This window comes from Mustelus asterias, chromosome 7 (genome assembly GCF_964213995.1).
Source record: "Mustelus asterias chromosome 7, sMusAst1.hap1.1, whole genome shotgun sequence".
NCBI classification, from domain to species: Eukaryota; Metazoa; Chordata; class Chondrichthyes; order Carcharhiniformes; family Triakidae; genus Mustelus; species Mustelus asterias.
In genome coordinates this window covers 104,019,690-104,039,449 of record NC_135807.1, presented here as the reverse complement: position 1 = coordinate 104,039,449, position 19,760 = coordinate 104,019,690, and the positions used below count along the sequence as shown (strand labels likewise).

Below are 19,760 nucleotides of genomic sequence, written 5' to 3'. Positions count from 1 at the left end.
ATCGGGCTGGTGTGGGGGCATTAGTTGGCGGACCAAGGGGGTGCAGGAATATCCTTGTTTATAGGAAGGTTTATAGGTTTGGCATGAGGCAAGAACATGTTGATAGTACAAAATTACTTCTTTGACAATTTATTTATTTATTAGTGTCCCAAGTAGGCTTATATTAACACTGTAATGAAGTTACTATGGGAGGGTACACCAAGGGAGAATTTAGCATGGCCAATCCACCTAACTAGCACACCTCTGGAGTGTGGGAGGAAACCGGAGCACCTGGAGGAAACTCATGCACACATAGGGAGAACATGCAGCCTCTACACAGGTAGGGAATCAAGTTGGCCTGAAAAGGTAGGACCCTTAAAAGGTGAAGGGGGAAAAGTTTGTGCGGAACCGTTAGAAATGGCGGAGCTGCTTAATGAATACTTTACCTCGGTATTCACGGTGGAAAGGGATCTGGGTGGTTGTACTGCTGGTTTGCGGTGGACAGAAAGGATCGAGCATGTGGACATAAAGAAAGAGGATGTGTTGGAACTATTGAATGGCATCAAGGTTGGTAAGTCGCCGGGACCGGATGGGATGTACCCCAGGTTACTGTGGGAGGCGAGGGAGGAGATTGCGGAGCCTTTGGCGATGATCTTTGCATCGTCGATGGAGACGGGAGAGGTTCCGGAGGATTGGAGGATTGCAGATGTGGTCCCTATATTCAAGAAAGGGAACAGGGACAGCCCGGGAAATTACCGACTGGTGAGTCTAACCTCAGTGGTTGGTAAGTTGATGGAGAGGATCCTGAGAGACAGGATTTATGATCATCTAGAGAAGTTTAGTATGATCAAAAGTAGTCAGCACGGCTTTGTCAAGGGCAGGTCGTGCCTTACGAGCCTGGTTGAGTTCTTTGAAAATGTGACCAAACACATTGATGAAGGAAGAGCGGTGGATGTGGTCTATATGGACTTCAGCAAGGCGTTCGATAAGGTCCCCCATGCAAGACTTCTTGAGAAAGTGAGAGGGCATGGGATCCAAGGGGCTGTTGCCTTGTGGATCCAGAACTGGCTTGCCTGCAGAAGGCAGAGAGTGGCTGTGGAGGGGTCTTTCTCTGCATGGCGGTCAGTGACCAGTGGAGTGCCCCAGGGATCTGTTCTGGGACCCTTGCTGTTTGTCATTTTCATAAATGACCTGGATGAGGAAGTGGAGGGATGGGTTGGTAAGTTTGCTGACGACACCAAGGTAGGTGGTGTTGTGGATAGTTTGGAGGGATGTCAGAAGTTGCAGCGAGACATAGATAGAATGCAAGACTGGGCGGAGAAGTGGCAGATGGACTTCAACCCGGATAAGTGTGTGGTGATCTATTTTGGCAGATCCAATGGGATGAAGCAGCAGTATAATATGAAGGGTACCATTCTTAGCAGTGTAGAGGATCAGAAGGACCTTGGGGTCCGGGTCCATAGGACTCTTAAATCGGCCTCGCAGGTGGAGGATGCGGTCAAGAAGGCGTACGGCGTACTGGCCTTCATTAATCGAGGGATTGAGTTTAGGAGTCGGGAGATAATGCTGCAGCTTTATAGGACCCTGGTTAGACCCCACTTGGAGTACTGCGCGCAGTTCTGGTCACCTCATTACAGGAAAGATGTTGAAGCCATTGAAAGGGTGCAGAGGAGATTTACAAGGATGTTGCCTGGATTGGGGGGCATGCCTTATGAGGATAGGTTGAGGGAGCTTGGTCTCTTCTCCCTGGAGAGACGAAGGATGAGAGGTGACCTGATAGAGGTTTACAAGATGTTGAGAGGTCTGGATAGGGTAGACTCTCAGAGGCTATTTCCAAGGGCTGAAATGGTTGCTACGAGAGGACACAGGTTTAAGGTGCTGGGGGGTAGGTACAGAGGAGATGTCAGGGGTAAGTTTTTCACTCAGAGGGTGGTGGGTGAGTGGAATCGGCTGACGTCGGTGGTGGTGGAGGCAAACTCGTTGGGGTCTTTTAAGAGACTTCTGGATGAGTACATGGGATTTAATGGGATTGAGGGCTATAGATAGGCCTAGAGGTGGGGATGTGATCGGCGCAACCTGTGGGCCGAAGGGCCTGTTTGTGCTGTGGCTTTCTATGTTCTATGTTCTATGTTCTATGAGTCAGAAACTTTCCTAACATTTAAGAAATATTTACATATTCACTCGCACTACCATAACCTCCGGGACTATGGGCCAAATACTGGAAAATGAGATTATTGTTATCAAATCTTTGTTGACCAGCACCACATTGGACTGAATGGCCTCCTTCTGTGCTGTCAGTGTGAATGAATCTGGCTGAATCACAAGCGTCTGATCCTGATCTCCACTGTCAAAGCTCCCTGCTATTTCAAAATGCACAGTTACTGCTTTCTCCTCTCCACTGCCAGCTATCTTCCTAAAGCCCTCCTCCTGCCTCCTGCCCTACTCTCTCCAACAACAAGTACAAAGATCTCATGGCTTTCTTTGTCACCATGCATCTGAGTTTTCATTTATTTTTGAACTTTAGAACAACTTGTTTACTGAGTTGCTTGATAAATTGTGCCTTTGTTGCAGATCTCCATTAACCTATAACAGGAATGGCAAATGCATTTCCTCCCAGCTGCTTTTCTTGTGAAACTCGTACAAATCTTCTGACAAAATTTGCTTCCCAAGGGTCTATTACAGAAACTGTAGGCAGAGGTTACTGGTAAGCTGGCTTTGAATTCAGAACGTTTATTTGTTTTACCTCTGTGATTCTTTAAGTCATTAAGTAAAAGTCATGCTTTATTTCCAAGAAACATCATCACCTCCATAAACTCGCTGAGTCACACTCTGGGTTTTTAACTCTTATATTGTAGGAAGCTTCATCCCAAAACCTGCTCTTCCAACCATCCCGCTCCCACCACGGGTCCCCATTCTCACAGCTCAGCATCTTTCAATGTTACTGCAAAACCAACAAACCTTTTCTACTCAATTGTTTAATTCTTCACTGTCAGTCATATAGCCTTTTCTTCTAACTGTCAATGTTTATGTGACAAGTGAAAAGTAGTTCAAAGATAAACAAAAAATGTTTTTTAATTACCGCAAAGGGTATAAGTCCCAAATTGCTTACAGCAGTGTCTGTAAGATCAATCTTCAATTGCTGAAAACTCCAGGATGGTTCAGCGGATTGGGAAACTCTCCAACAATTATTGTGACTATTAACTATGAACAGGTGTCCAGACCATTGCTCAGCTTGTGCTCTAGATGGCTCTGCATTTGGTGTCAAAATTCTTGTTTCGTCAGCTGGGTAACTACCTCCTTAATCAAATTTCACAGATTGTTATGGTGCAGGAGGCGGCAATTTGGCCCATCGCTTCTGCACTGGCCCTCTGAATGAGCAACTCACCTAGTGTCATTCTCATACCTTCTTCCCATAACACTGCATACTCGTCCTTTTGAGAGACATGTCTAATTCCCTTCAGTGCTTGAACTCAACCTGTCTCCACCACACTCTCAGGCAGTCTAGTCCAAAACCTAAACACTTGCTGTGCCAATAAATTTCTCCTCATATCACTTTTGCTTCTTTTACTAATAATTTTAAATCTCTGCCCTGTCGTTCTCGATCCTTTCATCAGTGGCAATAGTTTCCTCCTATCGACTCTGTCCAAACCTCTCATGATTTTGAACATCTCAATCAAATCCTCCCAGCACTTTTTTCTCTAAGGAAAACCATCTTAACTTCTCAATGTAATTGCTGGGCAAAAGATATCTTGTGGTTTTCTAGACAACTCACAACTGTTGGCCAAGTCGTTGACACTATTATATTGTATGATTCAGAAAGAGATAGAAACTATTACTGCACTACAGTCAGGTACTGAGTAACTCTATCAGTCCACAGAATTTTTTTACTAGCTAGGAAATGAGTGAGAATGCTGACTGAATTTGAAATGCTGACAAAATTTGAGAGATTCAGCATACGTCTGCAGCCAGAGTAAAATCATTGGATCTACCAATAAGAACATCAATGCCTGAGGTTGGCACCAGGTGAGCCTGTTAACAATTCTTTAATGAGACTGAAAAATGTAGCCATCTAGTGTAAATTTAAGGGAATGGATAAAAGACTGATAATTAAGCTCATTTGGGGCTCTACACACCCTGAATACAAAATGATTTGATTGGAAAAGACAAGCTCACATTATCACAGGTTGTAGACATGTCAGAGGCCATGAAGCCACAAAAGAACAGATGGAGATGCTGGCGAGCTCAGTCACCTAAATCCAGAGAAAGGTGGCAGAGTTAAGGCGGTGAAATAGCAACAAAGGAATGCAGACTGGTGCAAGAAACATGGATAGCTACTTGGATTCACAGACAGAAAGAAATGTCTGTGAATCAAACTGCAGAGCTTGTGGAAAGTCCAATCACTGGGAAAAGATGCACAGAACAAAGAAAGAAGATAGTAAATGTTTATCCTGAGGCAGAACAACAGAATGAATGAGAAGGAAAATAAACCAAAACATCTGTACCCTGTACGATGATGAGGAGCCTGAGGACACAATACACATAGGAACCGTACAAGTGCATGAAATGTCAGGTTGATAATTCCCAGAGAAAAGAAATTCACACTGCCATTCAGATCATAAAGCAAGTGAGAAATATACCCGAAACATAAATCTACAGCTGAAAGCTTCATACCGGAGCACATCATCCCACTCAGGCTACGCTACAAGATGTCTCTTGAAACTTTGAAAGGAAGTTGCTGCCCAGGGAAGGATGCTGTGAAACTGAGCAACATCATCCTAATGGCATTTGTTGGAACTGAGATTCAACAGTTAGGAATGACCCAAATCAGAGAAACACACCAAGGAAAAGGCATTAACTGAATATTCTACATCACAGCAGCAGATGGTCTAGTCAGTTCCCAGTCATTGTGCGAACAATGGGACGGCATGGTGGCACAGTGGTTAGCACTGCTGCCTCTCAGCGCCAGGGACCCGGGTTCAATTCCGGCTTTGGGTCACTATCTGTGTGGGGTTTGCACATTCTCCCTGTGTCTGTGTGGGTTTTCTCCCAGTGCTCCGGTTTCCTCCTGCAGTCCAAAGATGTGGATTGGCTATGCTAAATTGACCCTAGTGTCAGGGGATTAACAAGGTAAATATACGGGGTTACGGGAATAGGGCCTGTATGGGAGTGTGGTCGGTGCAGACTCTACGGCCAAATGGCCTCCTTCTGCACTGTAGGGATTCTATGATTCTATGAATGTAACTAACTCAACATAGATGGAAAATCAAGAGATAAAATTTAAAGGCGGCATTTTGAAAAGAATCGTCCAGTTATATTCCACCCCAGGAACTCGCAAGGCGCACTGGGTCAGCAGCAGGTGGTGACAAAATAAACAAAAGTGAAGACCAGACTTCACTCAGCTAATTGTGACGGATGCATACGTCAATACTGGTATGAGTGAGCACTGTGCAAAGTTCTGTCTTCACACTGAGGAGATTCTCCATCATATTACCTATCACATGGAAGATCAAGTGCAGAGGCACTAGAGAACACCACCACCTGTAAACTTCCCTCCAAATCACACACCATCCTGAATTTGGAATTCTAGTACTGCTCCTTTAAGATCATTGGATCTAAATTTTGGAACTCTTTCTAATAGCACTGATTTATCTACACCACAAGGACTGCAACAGTTCTAGAAAGTGGCTCACTACAATCTTCTCACCATTACGGATGGGCAACACATGCCGGCCTTGCCAGCAATACTCACATCCCAAGAATGGATTTTTCAAAACTACCACCATGCTAATGAGATAGATTTCGAACAGATCTAGCAGTTCAAGTCTGGGCATCTATTAAGCGGTGTGAGCCATCAGCAGCAGCAGAATTGTGTCACAATCGGTAACATTGTGGCCCAGCCAATCCCTTACTCCACCATGACTACTAAAGCCAGGGGACCAATCATACTTCACTGATTGCAGAGGAGCCTGCCATGAGCAGCAGCAGGCCTATCTGGTGAAGTCACAACACAGGACAACGTGCATGCTAAAGAGCTGAAATAGCATGCTACAGACAGAGCTAAGCCTTCCCACAACCAACAGATCAGATCAAGGTTAGGCAGTCTTGTCTGATCCAGTAGGAAATGGAGGAGGACAATTAAACACAGGAGGAAGGAGATTCCACAACCCTCACCATTTTCAATAACAGAGCCCTGCCCATGAGTGCAATAGACAAGGCTGAAGTCTTTGCTACCATTTTAAGCCAGAATTGTCATGTAGATGATCCACCTTGGCCTGCTCCTGAAGTCTCCAGCAGCAAAGAAGGCAATCATCAGCCAATTCAATTTACTCAAATACAGCAGGCTATGGGTTGTGACAAAATCCAAGCTGCAGTGCCGAAAACATCTGCTCCAGAGCTAGCCATGCCCTTGGCTAAGCTGTTCCGGTACCCCTACAACATGGGCATCGAAACAACAAACTGAAAAACTGTCCAGATTTGTCCTCTCCATAACAAACAGGATAAATCCAATTCGGCCATTTATCAACCCTTCAGACTACTTTCAAACACCAACAGCGTGTGTATGAGCGGGGCGCGTGAGGGAGGGTGGCGCGTGAGGGAGGGTGGCGCGTGAGGGAGGGTGGCGCGTGAGGGAGCGTGGCGCGTGAGGGAGCGTGGCGCGTGAGGGAGAGTGGCGAGTGAGGGAGAGTGGCGAGTGAGGGAGAGTGGCGAGTGAGAGAGAGTGGCGAGTGAGAGAGAGTGGAGAGTGAGAGAGAGTGGAGAGTATAAGTGAGAAAGTGGCGAGTGAGAGAGAGGGGCGAGTGAGAGAGAGTGGCGAGTATAAGTGAGAGAGGGGTGAGTATCAGAGAGTGATGAGTATGAGAGAGTGTGGTGAGTGTATGAGAGTAGTGTGTGTGAGCGAGAGGACATTAGTGAGTGAGCGAGGCGAGTGTTTGTGAAGTGTGTGCGCGAGGGAGAGTTACATGAGTCCAATATGAGAATCAGCTTCCCAACATCACTCCTTCCAATAAAAATGACAGAAGTTAAGCGTCAAGTATTTTTTAAATATGAGAACTTTTTAATCATTACAAGATTACCCATTTTATTTGGGCACTACTTCCAGGGGTTAATGTTAAGGTGCCAAGGGATGGTGGCTTGGCCAGGGGTTCATCTGAGGGAGCCATGAGGCTGATAAATGTTTTTGTGACTGTGTCTCCAAATTCCTAATATATACAGAGATACAGCTAGAAAGGACTTCTTCATATTTGATCTCTGTGTTCTCACCTATTTCGTGGGAAAAAAGTGGTGCCAATACTATGAGAATGTTTGGGGATTCCTGATGCTCTTGGGAGGTCACAAGGGGTTCCGTGACTGGAAAAGGTTGGGAACCCTGTATTAGAGCATGTTCAGTAAGAAGTCTCACAACACCAGGTTAAAGTCCAACAGGTTTACTTGGTAGCACAAGCCACAAAATAATGGTCTTATAAGACCAATATAAGACTTGCCAATATAAGGCTCGCATTCCAACCATTATTTTGTAAATTGAGTTTGTGCCTTTATATGCCCTGTTTATGAACAGAACTCCCACTCACCTGATGAAGGGGCAGCGCTCTGAAAGCTTGTGGCTTGTGCTACCAAATAAACCTGTTGGACTTTAACCTGGTGTTGTGAGACTTCTTACTGTGCTTACCCCAGTCCAACGCCGACATCTCCACATTAGAGCATGTTAACAGTTGTGGTGTGGGGAGTTTCTCAGTTGGACTGATCCTGTTTATTTTAATTACTGCGACAGGTGACCAGTTTCCGACCTAAACTCAAACAGGAAACAGATGTTTAATTGTCCAGGGTGTGTAGTATTTTCAGTTAGAAAAGGGCACTACCCTGGCAGCTGGTTCTGAACTGACACCCATGTACTAACAGATTGATGCTTCGACATTTTATTAAAATCAGGCAAATGGCAGCAGTGTTTATGAGATGACTTAAATGAAGAAAAACATCCCAGGATGTTTCCCTGAGGCACAATCCTGAATTGAGGCACAATGGATGCCAAGTCACATTACAATAGGTTGAGGGTGGGATGGGGAAACAATAGCTTTGTGGGTTTTAAGAAGGGTTGTCAAGGCAGAGGAGGAGGCGGAGAAGCAGAAAGGTTTAGGAACAGAATCCCAAAGTGTGAGGCCTGGGGACATGGCTAAAGGCACAGCTGCCAATATAAGACATAAGGAAAGGAGATGCACAAAAAGCAAGAATCAAAGTAATGGATAATTCTGGAAGTGTTGCAGAGCTAGAGGCGGGGTTTCAATGAAAGAGAACTCAATACAAACAAAAGGTTTAAATCTGAAGTAAGAATTTTCCGTTTGAGTCAAGTGACATTACAAAAGGTAGAAGTAGTAATTTGTAATGGACAAAATATCAATCAGAAAGGCTTACATTTACGTAGCACTTTTCACAACCATCATATGTCCCAAAGCACTTTACAGCCAATGAAGTACCTTTTGAAGTACCATGGTAATACTCACTGTTGTAATGTAAGAAACTTGGTAGTTAAATTGTGCTAATCTGTTTACTGTGAGGGACAAATATTGGCCAGTGCGCCAGAGATAATTCCACTGCTCTTCTTCATAATAGTGCCATGGTTTCTTTCACATTCACCTACATAAGCAGATGGAGCCTCAGTTTAACATCTCATCCAAAAGACAGCAACTCTGGCAGTGCAGCTTCCCTTCTGTACTGCACTGGAGCGTCAATCTTGATTTTGATGCTCAAGACCTGGAGTGGGAATTGAGCCCAAAACATTATGATTCAGAGGTAAGTGTAACAGGACTATGCCCCCACACCCTATATTTTTGTAAGATATATCCTCATGGCTAACTTCTAGAAATTTAAAAACTGGACAATAACGTTTTAAAACAGCTGAAACTATATCTGTCTGTGACTTTTGAACAATAGAAGCTAATCTGGCAGTATCAGGGAAACGTGCACCTTGTTATCTCTAAAGAGACCCTACCAACCCGTGTGGGCTGCAGACACCAAATTAAAAGGGAACCATGCAAAGGTAATCTGCATTTCAAAACCTAGGCTGGCCAATCCGAGAATACTAGTCCGCTAGGACAAAGAGCCCTGCAACCTTCTGAAAGTATGAATGGTTGGAACATTAACAATATCAGCAGCCCAGAGATATGCACCCTTTATCAAAGCCAATGTGGAGAGATGGGAGTCATGTACCTGGACTGGTCTACATATGACTCCAGAGCCATAGCAATGTGGTTGACTCTCAACTGCTCTCTGAAATGGCCTAGCAAGCCACTCTGTTCAAGAGCAACCAGGGAAGGGCAATAAATACTAGCCAGCCTGTGATGCCCATGTCCAATGAATGAATTGTGGAACAGCAAAGCAGTTTGCCATCTCTCCACTTACCAAGCAGCAGCACAGAATTGGGGCTATGTCCAGGTATAAATGCCAAATGGAACTCGACCTTTTGTACCAGTGCCTTCAAGACTTATTCATCTCTGCACCTCTCTCATTATGGAAGTCATCTCTACTGGAAAAGTGAATTATCCAGCATGAGTTCATCCTGCCAACCTCTATGAAGGAACACACCACTGGAATTTGATTCTGGACTCACGTGAAACAATAATTCTTTAGTCTGTTATCTTCGCCCTGTAAATCCTTCTTTCTCTTCCCCCTCTTTTAGTGTATGAGGGAAAAGGAGGCAACTTTGCTAACCTCCTTTTGGATTTCAGTGTGTACAAAATAACTAATCCAGAGTTCATCCCATCTCGAGTCTGCTGTGTGGTTAGTCATAGAAATAAATCACACCAAAACCGAGGGATTGGGAAATACGCTATCACTTATAAAGGGGGAGAAATCAAAATCTAAACACCTTTCTGGTCATGGGTGTGTGATGAGAGGAGAAAGCAAGGCTGTTTAAATTAACCTCCTTCCTATCCGTAAGGAAGGATGCAACTACCAAAGCCACAGCTAACACCTATAGGATCGAAAACCTAATTCAGGGTGGACTGGAACCCTGAGGTTCAAACAATCTAGTTCAACCCTAGAGGCCAGAGATGAAATCAATGACAAAGCTATAGTACTCTGAGAGGTTAACTGAAGGCAATTGTGGTTTGATCAGTCAGTCTGACAAAACTGAGATGGTTGAATGGTGATGAGTGCCACATATGCAATGTGACCATATCCCTGGTGTCAAGGGATAGCATGTAGATGAGGAAGAAGAAACCATAGAAAATTCCTCAAGAGACTTCAGTTGCAGCAGAAGGAATGGAAACAATTTCTGGAGTGACTCTGTCTACAATTGTATAGGTAATTGTGGAACCAAGAAAAGGATTTCCCCGAATCAAAATAATGAGTAAGTGTTGGAAAAAGATGGTGTGGTTGACTGTGCTAATGGCTTCATTGAGTTGCAGCTTTGCCAGGTTTATTTTTAGAAATGCCTGATGATGCTTTTAGTATGTTCTCCTACACTTTCCACTGAACCAGGGTTGACCTCCTAGCTTGGTGGTAATGACAGAATAAGGGATATGCTAGCCATGAGCTGCACGTTGTGCTGAAACACTGTTTTCCTTGCACCTAGTGGTCCACACGGTACCTCAAGGATGCCCAGTATTGAGTCTATTCATAATCTAGCACGGTGATAGTGCCACAGAACACAATGGAGGCTGTGCTACATGTGATGATGGGACTTGGTCTCCACAAGGCCTGTACACTGGTCACTCCTTCTAATATTATCATGCATAGATGCATCTACAACACATAGATTGGTGAGGAGTTCAAGTTGATTCTTCCATCATTTCATTAACTCACCATCTTTCACAAGTACAGTCTGGCAGGTATACATATCAGGACCTGGCTAGCTCAGTCAGTGATGGTGCTACCTGTAGTGTATTGAAAATTGTATTGTGCATTTTGTGCACCTGAGGCTATCATACACAAGTGCACCAGCACAGGGAGCCTGCTAGAAGAGGTAATAAAAAAATCTATGTTTCACAGCTCATGTCATTCTAATTCTATACATCTCTGAAGTTATAACCGCTTCTGTCCAAGAACTTCACAATGGTGGCAGAATGGTGAGAAATGAAAGTTTTGAGGCACCTGTCTAGTTTCTGCAGACTGCATGTAAGTTGGAGATTTAGACTATATTAGGTACATACAAACAACATTCCAGCTTCAGATTAACAAAAGAAAAGCCTGCACAACCGTCCAATTAAAAAAAAATGTCGGATCATTATGAAGAAGTTTTATCTTAACGTTGTTGATGAATATGGTGTTGTACAAGTTTGAATATGCATCCAGCACTATCAGCTGTATTCCCACATTAGCAAAAGTGGCTGTGACATTTCAAGGTTCGATGGAAGGTTAACAATCACAGATGACAACAGCAAAAAGGTTTCTCCACTATGGCAGTGAAGAATTGAGGATATTTTTTGAGCAAAATGACTACAATTCAGCAAAAATGCAATAACAACCGTTTTCATACCCAAGGAAAATTACATTTATGAAACAGTTGTCTTCTGATGCACCAAGCAAGAAGCAGACGAGACAACCGGCTAATACTGGACACAATTGAGGCAACTAGTAACCAACTGTGACTTTGATGAGGTTGGATGCAAAAACAAAACACAAATAGTCAAAAGTCATATCTCTAGTCAACTAAGTCAAAGAGCTGTTGAGAAAGGCAGAAAGCTGTCAGAGGTTTTTGGAGTTTGCAAGATCATTTATCACTTTCAGAGTCCAGAGCTACTGAAGTTAAAGCTGTCAACAGTAATCACCACATGCAAGTTCAATTCCTGTGAACACTTGTCATTGCTCATGTGCCAGGAAACTAGCTGCAAAGCAAAGTAGCAGTTGTGACTTTCCCAAAGAATGGTTCCTCTGTGCTGGTGCTTATCCACATCAGAATGTTCTGCGCTGGTAAACAGTGTAAAGCTGTGGAAAAGCCAACCACTTTTCTCATGTTTGTTACTCATCAACAAAATAAACCACTCAGACCAGTATCTGTATCGCAGGAAAAGGGCAAGGGGATGTTACCAATGTAGAGGCGGATGGCCCTAAATTTACTTTTGTGCTCTCTTTCAGACACAAAAACCAACCACATGTGACAGTGACAGTTGCCTGCTCAGATGTAGATGTTATCCTCGATACTAGACCTTCGGTAAACGACGTGGGAGACAAAACATTCAACAAACTTCAGAAATAACTCATTTTCTGCAAACCAGGGAATACAAAAACTTTTCCCTACAACAGTGATAAACCACTGAAACTTCTCCAGATTTTTGAAACACCTGCCCCATTCAAAGACATTGAAAGCAATGCTAATTTCTTTGTATATCTGGAGAATGTGATACACAGCAAACTGCAACAGATCTACACATGATTGCTATCACTTACATGATTCCTACACATACGAACAACATTTTCAAACTGTTTGCTGACCATTTCACTGATATTGACAAACTGAAAGGTGTTACATGCAAGTTGCATGTAGGCTCTAATGTGCCCCCAGTCACACATCAATGACGATGAATACCTGTTCATGCCAGGATGTAGACGGAGAAGGAACATCAGCGCCGACCTGACTATGGGTCTTGCCCATACAAGTCATCAAGAAACCCAAGAATAAGAACCCGATTAGAATCTGCATTCATCAAGCAAAGCCATACAACAGGAAAGACACTTGACACCAGCAATCAATGATATCATAGTCAAGGTAAAAGATGCTAAACACTCGGGGATTTTCACAGTGACTTCATTGCAGTGTTAATGTAAGCCTAATTTTGACAATAATAAATGAACTAAAAAACTTTAGTAAACTTGACCTCAATGTAACTCAACAACAAATCAAACTTGCAGAAGCAGAGGCATATTCTCCATTCACATTAGACTGTTTTGAGGTTAATTCAGCAGCTGCAGTATTTCTGCACAGGTTACAGTCTGCAATTCAGGAACTTGAAGACACCCTGAACATCATGACGATATTCTCATCTAGGTTACACTGAAAATGACAGACCTACAATGTCTCTCAGAATGTAACCTCACCATGTGCTTGTTCAATGAAAGCAGAATCAAATTCTTCAGTCATGGGTTCAGCAATGAAGGAATGTCACCTGACCTACAAAAATTTGAAGTTATTGCAAACATTGCAGATCCTACAAAAATGCAAGAAGTCTGGAATCTGCTAGAATTCATTAACGTCACATCATTCCTAACCTCGCGATGACATCTTCCCCCCCTTATGCAATCAGACAAAGGCCACCAAGTGGGAGTGGACACAGACAGGTTGTACACCAGGTCAAACAACAACTGTCAGCAAGTTGCACAAGTGCCTATTTTGACCCTGAGAAAACCGCCCAGCTAGTCGTGGATGCAAGCCCCATTGGCTTAGGTGTAGTTCTCATGCGGAAAGACAATGCAGGCAATAAATACTTCAATCATTGCAATGGTAAGCAGATTGCTAACGTCTGTCAAGCAAGGTTATTCGCAAACAGAGAAGCGCTCTTACTCACATGGGGTATCTTGCATTTTATCTCTGCTTGTATGGAAACGAATTCAAAGTAATACCGATCATTGACCACCAGTCAGCTTGTTCAACAATCCACTGAGCTAGCCACCCATTTGAATGGAGTATTCAATACCAAACGACAAGAGTATAAGGCTCCATGTTGAGTGCCAGCCAGGGAAGCTCAACCCAGTGGACTGGCTTTCACAACATCCATTATCAACAGTCAGTTCTATTAGTCTTGAGGAAAGGTTGCTGAGCAACATCTTAATGCAGTGTCAAGGTCACTCATTAAGGTCCTCACAATGTTCAAAATGAGCTCACAGTTACAACCAAATCAAAATTTGCGAATGGCAAGTCATCAAAAGGAATAGGCAGCTGCTGAGCTCTCTGGAAATATAGGCCATGTGGAGTTTGGAGTGTGATCCTTGAGCCTATGCACAGTAATAGTAAGAGCAGGTGTCTCTTTTTCAAAGACTTCCATTCCCACCCAGGGGTCTCTCCGAGTCTTTAGGGATACCAGATTCTGGGGCTCAATGGGTATCACCAGCATCCAAACAGCACAAGTAGTCAGAAATATAGCAGAAGTTGCATGCCTGTTTTAATTTAATTTGCATGCACGTGAATTCCATTGGGTTTATGCGCCAGGAAAAGGGATGGAGTGAAGATTCAACTGAGTCTACATGCTAGAATTCAGTCGATCTTTTCACAAAAAATGTCAGAATTCTTTATGTAACATGAGAGAATACCTTGAGCAAAAAAGGACTCCCAGTAAAACAAAGAACAAAGAAAATTACATCACAGGAACAGGCCCTTCGGCCCTCCAAGCCTGCACCAACCATGCTGCCCAACTGAACTAAAACCCTCTACCCTTCCGGGGACCGTATCCCTCTATTCCCATCCTATTCATGTATTTGTCAAGACGCCTCTTAAAAGTCACTATCGTGTCTGCTTCCACTACCTCCCCCTGCAGCGGGTTCCAGGCAACCACCACCTTCTGTGTAAAACATTTTCACATTTATACAATAACCCTTCTTCAGAACACCCAATTTGAATACAGCACTAAAGCAGGTCAGAATGCCCAATATCTCATAGGATGTGGTTTTCTTTTTAAAAATAGCATTTATTAATCAACAGTATGTAGAAAATGCACATGAGGGAAAAGCTTGTAGTGGAGCTGCTCAGGGATGGTTCTGGCATACAGATGTTTTTTGTAAGGTTATGTGGCAATGATGTCCCAGATAGAAAGTGAGAATGTGGTCGATAGCTCACAGACAAGAACAAAAAGAGAATGCCCCCTCCCAGCAGCTCAGCAAGCACCACTCAGAGAGCTACTGTAAGAACTCAGAGAAAAATGTAAAATACATTTCTCGTTGCACAGTTTAGTCGAAGAAATCAAGAATTAAGAATTTCTTAAGTCAGACTATTTTAAAGCCACAAAGTGTCACTCTCTGCAGCTGATATTTGATGTGAAGCATGTGTGCATTTTAAAAGCAGCAAATGATTTTCAGTGTTCAAAATGGTTAACCCAACTAAAATCCTGCGAGGAGGTGGTCTTTTAGGTGGAAGGAAGAGCCAAAAGAACCACATTTTGCTCAAGACTTTCACCTTTTGATTCTGTTTCAGGCATTTAGTTGTAAATGTAGTGTAAAGATTCTGACCAAGCTACCAATATAGCAACATGTAGTACCAATTTTAAAATTCTCACCATCAATTAGGATTTTACACTAATTTATTTTTAAACAATTAACCATGAGAACTTACTGGAAAACAAGAAAAAGTTTCTAAGTGGAAGATTTAAATAATAAAAACAGATCAATTTGGCATCCTTTCTTTGCCATTTCATACTTCAATCAAACACTGGCCACACCAGATGATCGAGAGTTATTCAGTATTGAATGAAATCCTACTTCACAGCAGATCAGGTTAGCAGAGATATTGCAGGTTTAAAGACTGGTGAATTTTCCACCAATCTTGATATTCTAATACATATATATTGGGGAACTGCCCCAAAAAACACATTTATAAAATTACTGTTAGAAAGGAAGCCACATAGTGTGTGTAAGATCAGAGTCTGTATTACTCTAGAGAATGTACATTACAGCAATTGCTTAGAAAGTATATCTTAAGCAATTAGGGTGCATGCTGTTGTTGATAAAATGTTGCTTTGTATTGTATCTTTCCATTTAACAAGATAGGGGTTAATCACTTTTTCCACTTCAGTCACTTTGAATTAACTTTCCAATTCCAGGCTAGATTTTCACTACAAGGGAAAGGCTCTCCATTGTGGCGAAAATCCTAGATATGGCCAGAAATTCTAAGTCCTGCCCCCAAGTATGGCATTTCCTCTTTTAGAGAGGCATGACAGGAGATAGGCCTGGGTTCGTGCATGCTCGGTTTACAGAAACAACTAAAGGCAACTGGTAAAAAAGCAACTGATAGGCTAGGATTGTGAAACTCTAAAGCTGGAATTTTCCAAAGGGTGGGGGCATGGGTTGACATCGGGCCTATAAAGGGACATGAGGATATGGAAATAGAATGTCTGAGGGGCCAGGAGTGGTGGACATGATATAGTATAGGTTGGCATGGAGGATCATGGGGAGTGTGCGAGGGGTGGATGAATGCTGGAGGGTTCCCCCACCCCACCCTACACCCACACAAATGAAAATTCCAACTTCAGGCAGCCCTTTTTAAAGCGCAGAGAGCCAGGGAATTCTCCTGTCTCTGCATACCTGACCAAGGAGCAGAAACCTGGGTCCCAGTGTTAGCAATGAGCCAGATAAAAGCAGAAAAATCACCACGCTCTTTCCTGATGCAGTGTCTCGTGCCCTCAACTATTTTTTGGTCCCAATTTTCCAGTTTGCAAGGATGCAACATGATGAGCTCAATGCCTTACTCTCCATCTGTTCTAACCAAACTTGTAGCATCTCACTCAATTAAGGTTTGAAAGTTTCCCTACTCTGCTCTGATCCTTAAAGCAAGTCTCTAATGGAGGTCTGACTACTGCACCAACATTGCTTCCATTTGTCACAATAGCCAATAGCAGTCCATCAGTTTTGTGCAATGACCCCAAACCACTTTTCAAATCTGGGCTAAGTGTCTGAGCTCAGTGTCTCTCACTGATTAATTGGAAATTAATCCAATTTTCATGCTATTAATCCGAATGGGAGTGAACACCCAAGTCCTACAGTATGAAGAAGGTGTCCAGATTGCAATAGTTTAGACACTGTACAATATTCCACAAGATCTCAGCAAAGCAAAAAGATTGATTATTTACCTCAACAAAATGGCCTGCTATTCCAGCCTGGCAGGAGCCATGTTCCTCACCATACTTCTTCTTGTACTCTGCACAAAAAGCATTCACAATTTATTAGTGAAAATTTTTACCAGAAACTTGGGAGTCAACGCTATTGATAATTCTGCATTTGAAATTGTTCAATTGCTGATAGTGTACATCACGTGGCCCTTAAAGAAAAAGCCTGCATTAAGGGCAGTAAGAATGGGGGTCTGAATTTTACCAGCCTTTTGGGGAGCAGCTGGGAGGTGGAAAGGGTGGCACAATGGCACAAAAAGGCCAAGAGCAGAATGCCCATCATCCTCCCATTGTCATACCATTCTGCCAGCGGTGAGAAAGTGGCAGACAGCCCACCCACCCAGAGCCCAGTTCAGCCTTTATGTGGCCGGTTAAGGGCCTCTTCCTGTTCCCCCCAGTGACATTTTACCAGCATTTGAGAATCTTCCATCCAGTGGTGTGACTGTTCAGTGAAACCTGGCAATCTCCTAACAGACTGCAGAGTGGGAAGGAAATTTCCTCCTTTTCAAATTCCCCTTGGTCACAGAGGGGCAATTCAACAGCAATGGCCACCCAAATGCAACAGCAGCAACTACTCGGAGTGTCCCACTCACTCCGATAGCTGCCTGCCTGACTGTCCCCACTTTCCACAGACCACACTAACTTGACTTGGCGCACATCCTGCAGCCCCAGTAGTCACCACTGCTCCTTGTGGAACTGCTATGTTTACTGAGCTGCTGGATGTTTTGATTTGATTTATTATTGTCACATGTATTAACATACAGTGAAAAGTATTGTTTCTTGCACGCTATACAGACAGAGCATACTGTTCATAGAGAAGGAAACGAGAGAGTGCAGAATGTAGTGTTACAAACATAGCTAGGATGTAGAGAAAGATCAACTTAATGCAAGGTAAGTCCATTCAAAAGTCTGACAGCAGCAGGGAAGAAGCTGTTCTTGACTTGGTTGGTACGTGAGCCCAGACTTTTGTATCTTTTTCCTGACGGAAGAAGCTGGAAGAGAGAATGTCCGGGCTGCATGGGGTCCTTAATTATGTTGGCTGTTTTGCCGAGGCAGCGGGCAGTGTAGACAGAGTCAATGGGTGGGAGGCTGGTCTGCATGATGGATTGGGCTAAATTCACAACCTTTTGTAGTTTCTTGCAGTCTTGGGCAGAGCAGGAGCCATACCAAGCTGTGATACAACCAGAAAGAATGCTTTCTATGGTGCAGCTGTAAAAGTTGGTGAGAGTCGTAGCTGACATGCCAAATTTCCTTAGTCGTCTGAGAAAGTAGAGGCGTTGGTGGGCTTTCTTAACTATAGTGTCGGCATGGGGGACCAGGACAGGTTGTTGGTGATCTGGATACCTAAAACCTTGAAGCTCTCGACCCTTTCTACTTCGTACCCGTTGGTGTAGACAGGGGCATGTTCTCCTTTACGCTTCCTGAAGTTGATGACAATCTCCTTCGTTTTGTTGACATTGAGGGAGAGATTATTGTCGGATGTTTGATTGACTGGCAGTCCTTGGGGTGGCTGCTGTCCTTAATTAGCCACTGGCCTTATTTGGTTGCCACTGCCAAAACGTGGCCCTGGGTCCCACTGCCTGTCAAAGTGGAATCAACCTTCCCAACCCCACATTCATCCCTGGCAGCGGAACCTATGCTCTCGACGTAAAGTTGTGCCCATGGTGCCTCAGCTTTGAACCTCTCAGACTTCCCAAAACCACTGAAGTCTCACACTGAGATAGAAATTGAAATACTGGTGATTCAGCAAATGTCAGCATCATTTTAGCCTCTGATCTGCAAGTTTTTGTGAAGGGAAATAGTACAATTAGCAGCTGGGTGAAAGTGCATTGGCTGTGAAACTCTCTAGAAGAAAATATCAACTTGTGGAAATACACTGGGAAAACCACTTAGCTCCACAGAAACAGGAAACATTCTAAAATATTGCACTTAACACAGGGGTGTAAAAATATTTTCTTCAAGTGCCACACAATACGTAGCATAGAGTGTCACTCAGTGAAGCCTCCTTACATTCAAAGTTACTGATACAAACAAGGTTTGGGAGGCTTGGGGGGTGGTGGAATTTCCACTCCTGTTTTGTCGGGCAAGATCAGCGATAAGAGCGAAAAATTCCATGAGAGACCCACATCGCGTTTCAAACCAACATAAAGGCAGAAGACAATTGTCCCCACTCCCTGCCACTGATGTAACAAGAATCCCGATGTTAAATGGGGTGGCTAAGTGGAGGGGATAATCTGTAAAAACCAGAGAGCCCTCCCTGTCAGTGTTGTGTCGTGGGACCCTTCCCTTCACTTTTTCTTCCGACTATCAGCCAAACAAGAAGGCAGAGAATCAATGCCATCTTTCCCACCCACTGTGCCACTCTGCTGAAAATGGGAAAATTCCGCCCTTGGTGTTCCAACTCCAGGTATATCCACCAATGATGTAACAGTATGAAGAGGAGTCTTTCTAAACTCCAAGTCCACGAATCATAGAATCATAGAAACCCTACAGTACAGAAAGAGGCCATTCGGCCCATCGAGTCTGCACTGACCACAATCCCACCCAGGCCCTACCCCCATATCCCTACATATTTTACCCGCTAATCCACGCATCCCAGGACACTAAGGGGCAATTTTTAGCATGGCCAATCAACCTAACCCGCACATCTTTGGACTGTAAGTTCAAAGAGGAAATGTTCATGAACAGGAAATATAAGTGCTATCAGATTGGGTTGCCAGGGCTTCAAGGATTGGCTGCCAGAAATTGCAGAAGGGGTCCATATGCGACACACAGGTATAGGTTGGGAACTCTGGCTTAACTTTGTTATTATTCTGGAGTGTTCTCTGATTGACAACCATGCTGGCAAAGCATTAAGGCATTGTAGCTGACCTCTTCAAAGCAATTTAAATTTTCCCCATTGGAAAGTTTACTGCAGACTAATTTTATTTATAATAATGGTAGGGTTTCCTGTCTGATTTTCAGTCAGTATGTCTACTA

The 19,760-nt window shown here is 43.6% G+C and overlaps 1 protein-coding gene across 2 annotated transcripts in view; it reads right to left on the bottom strand.

Moving 5' to 3' along the window:
- Window positions 1-19,760, bottom strand: part of itga9 (integrin, alpha 9) — a 493,651-nt gene that overhangs the window by 417,353 nt on the left and 56,538 nt on the right. For both annotated transcript variants that reach the window (XM_078216645.1, XM_078216646.1), the window contains exon 5: window positions 16,746-16,813. In XM_078216645.1, the coding sequence (XP_078072771.1) occupies window positions 16,746-16,813 (68 nt within the window). The remainder of the gene's footprint in view (window positions 1-16,745; window positions 16,814-19,760) is intronic.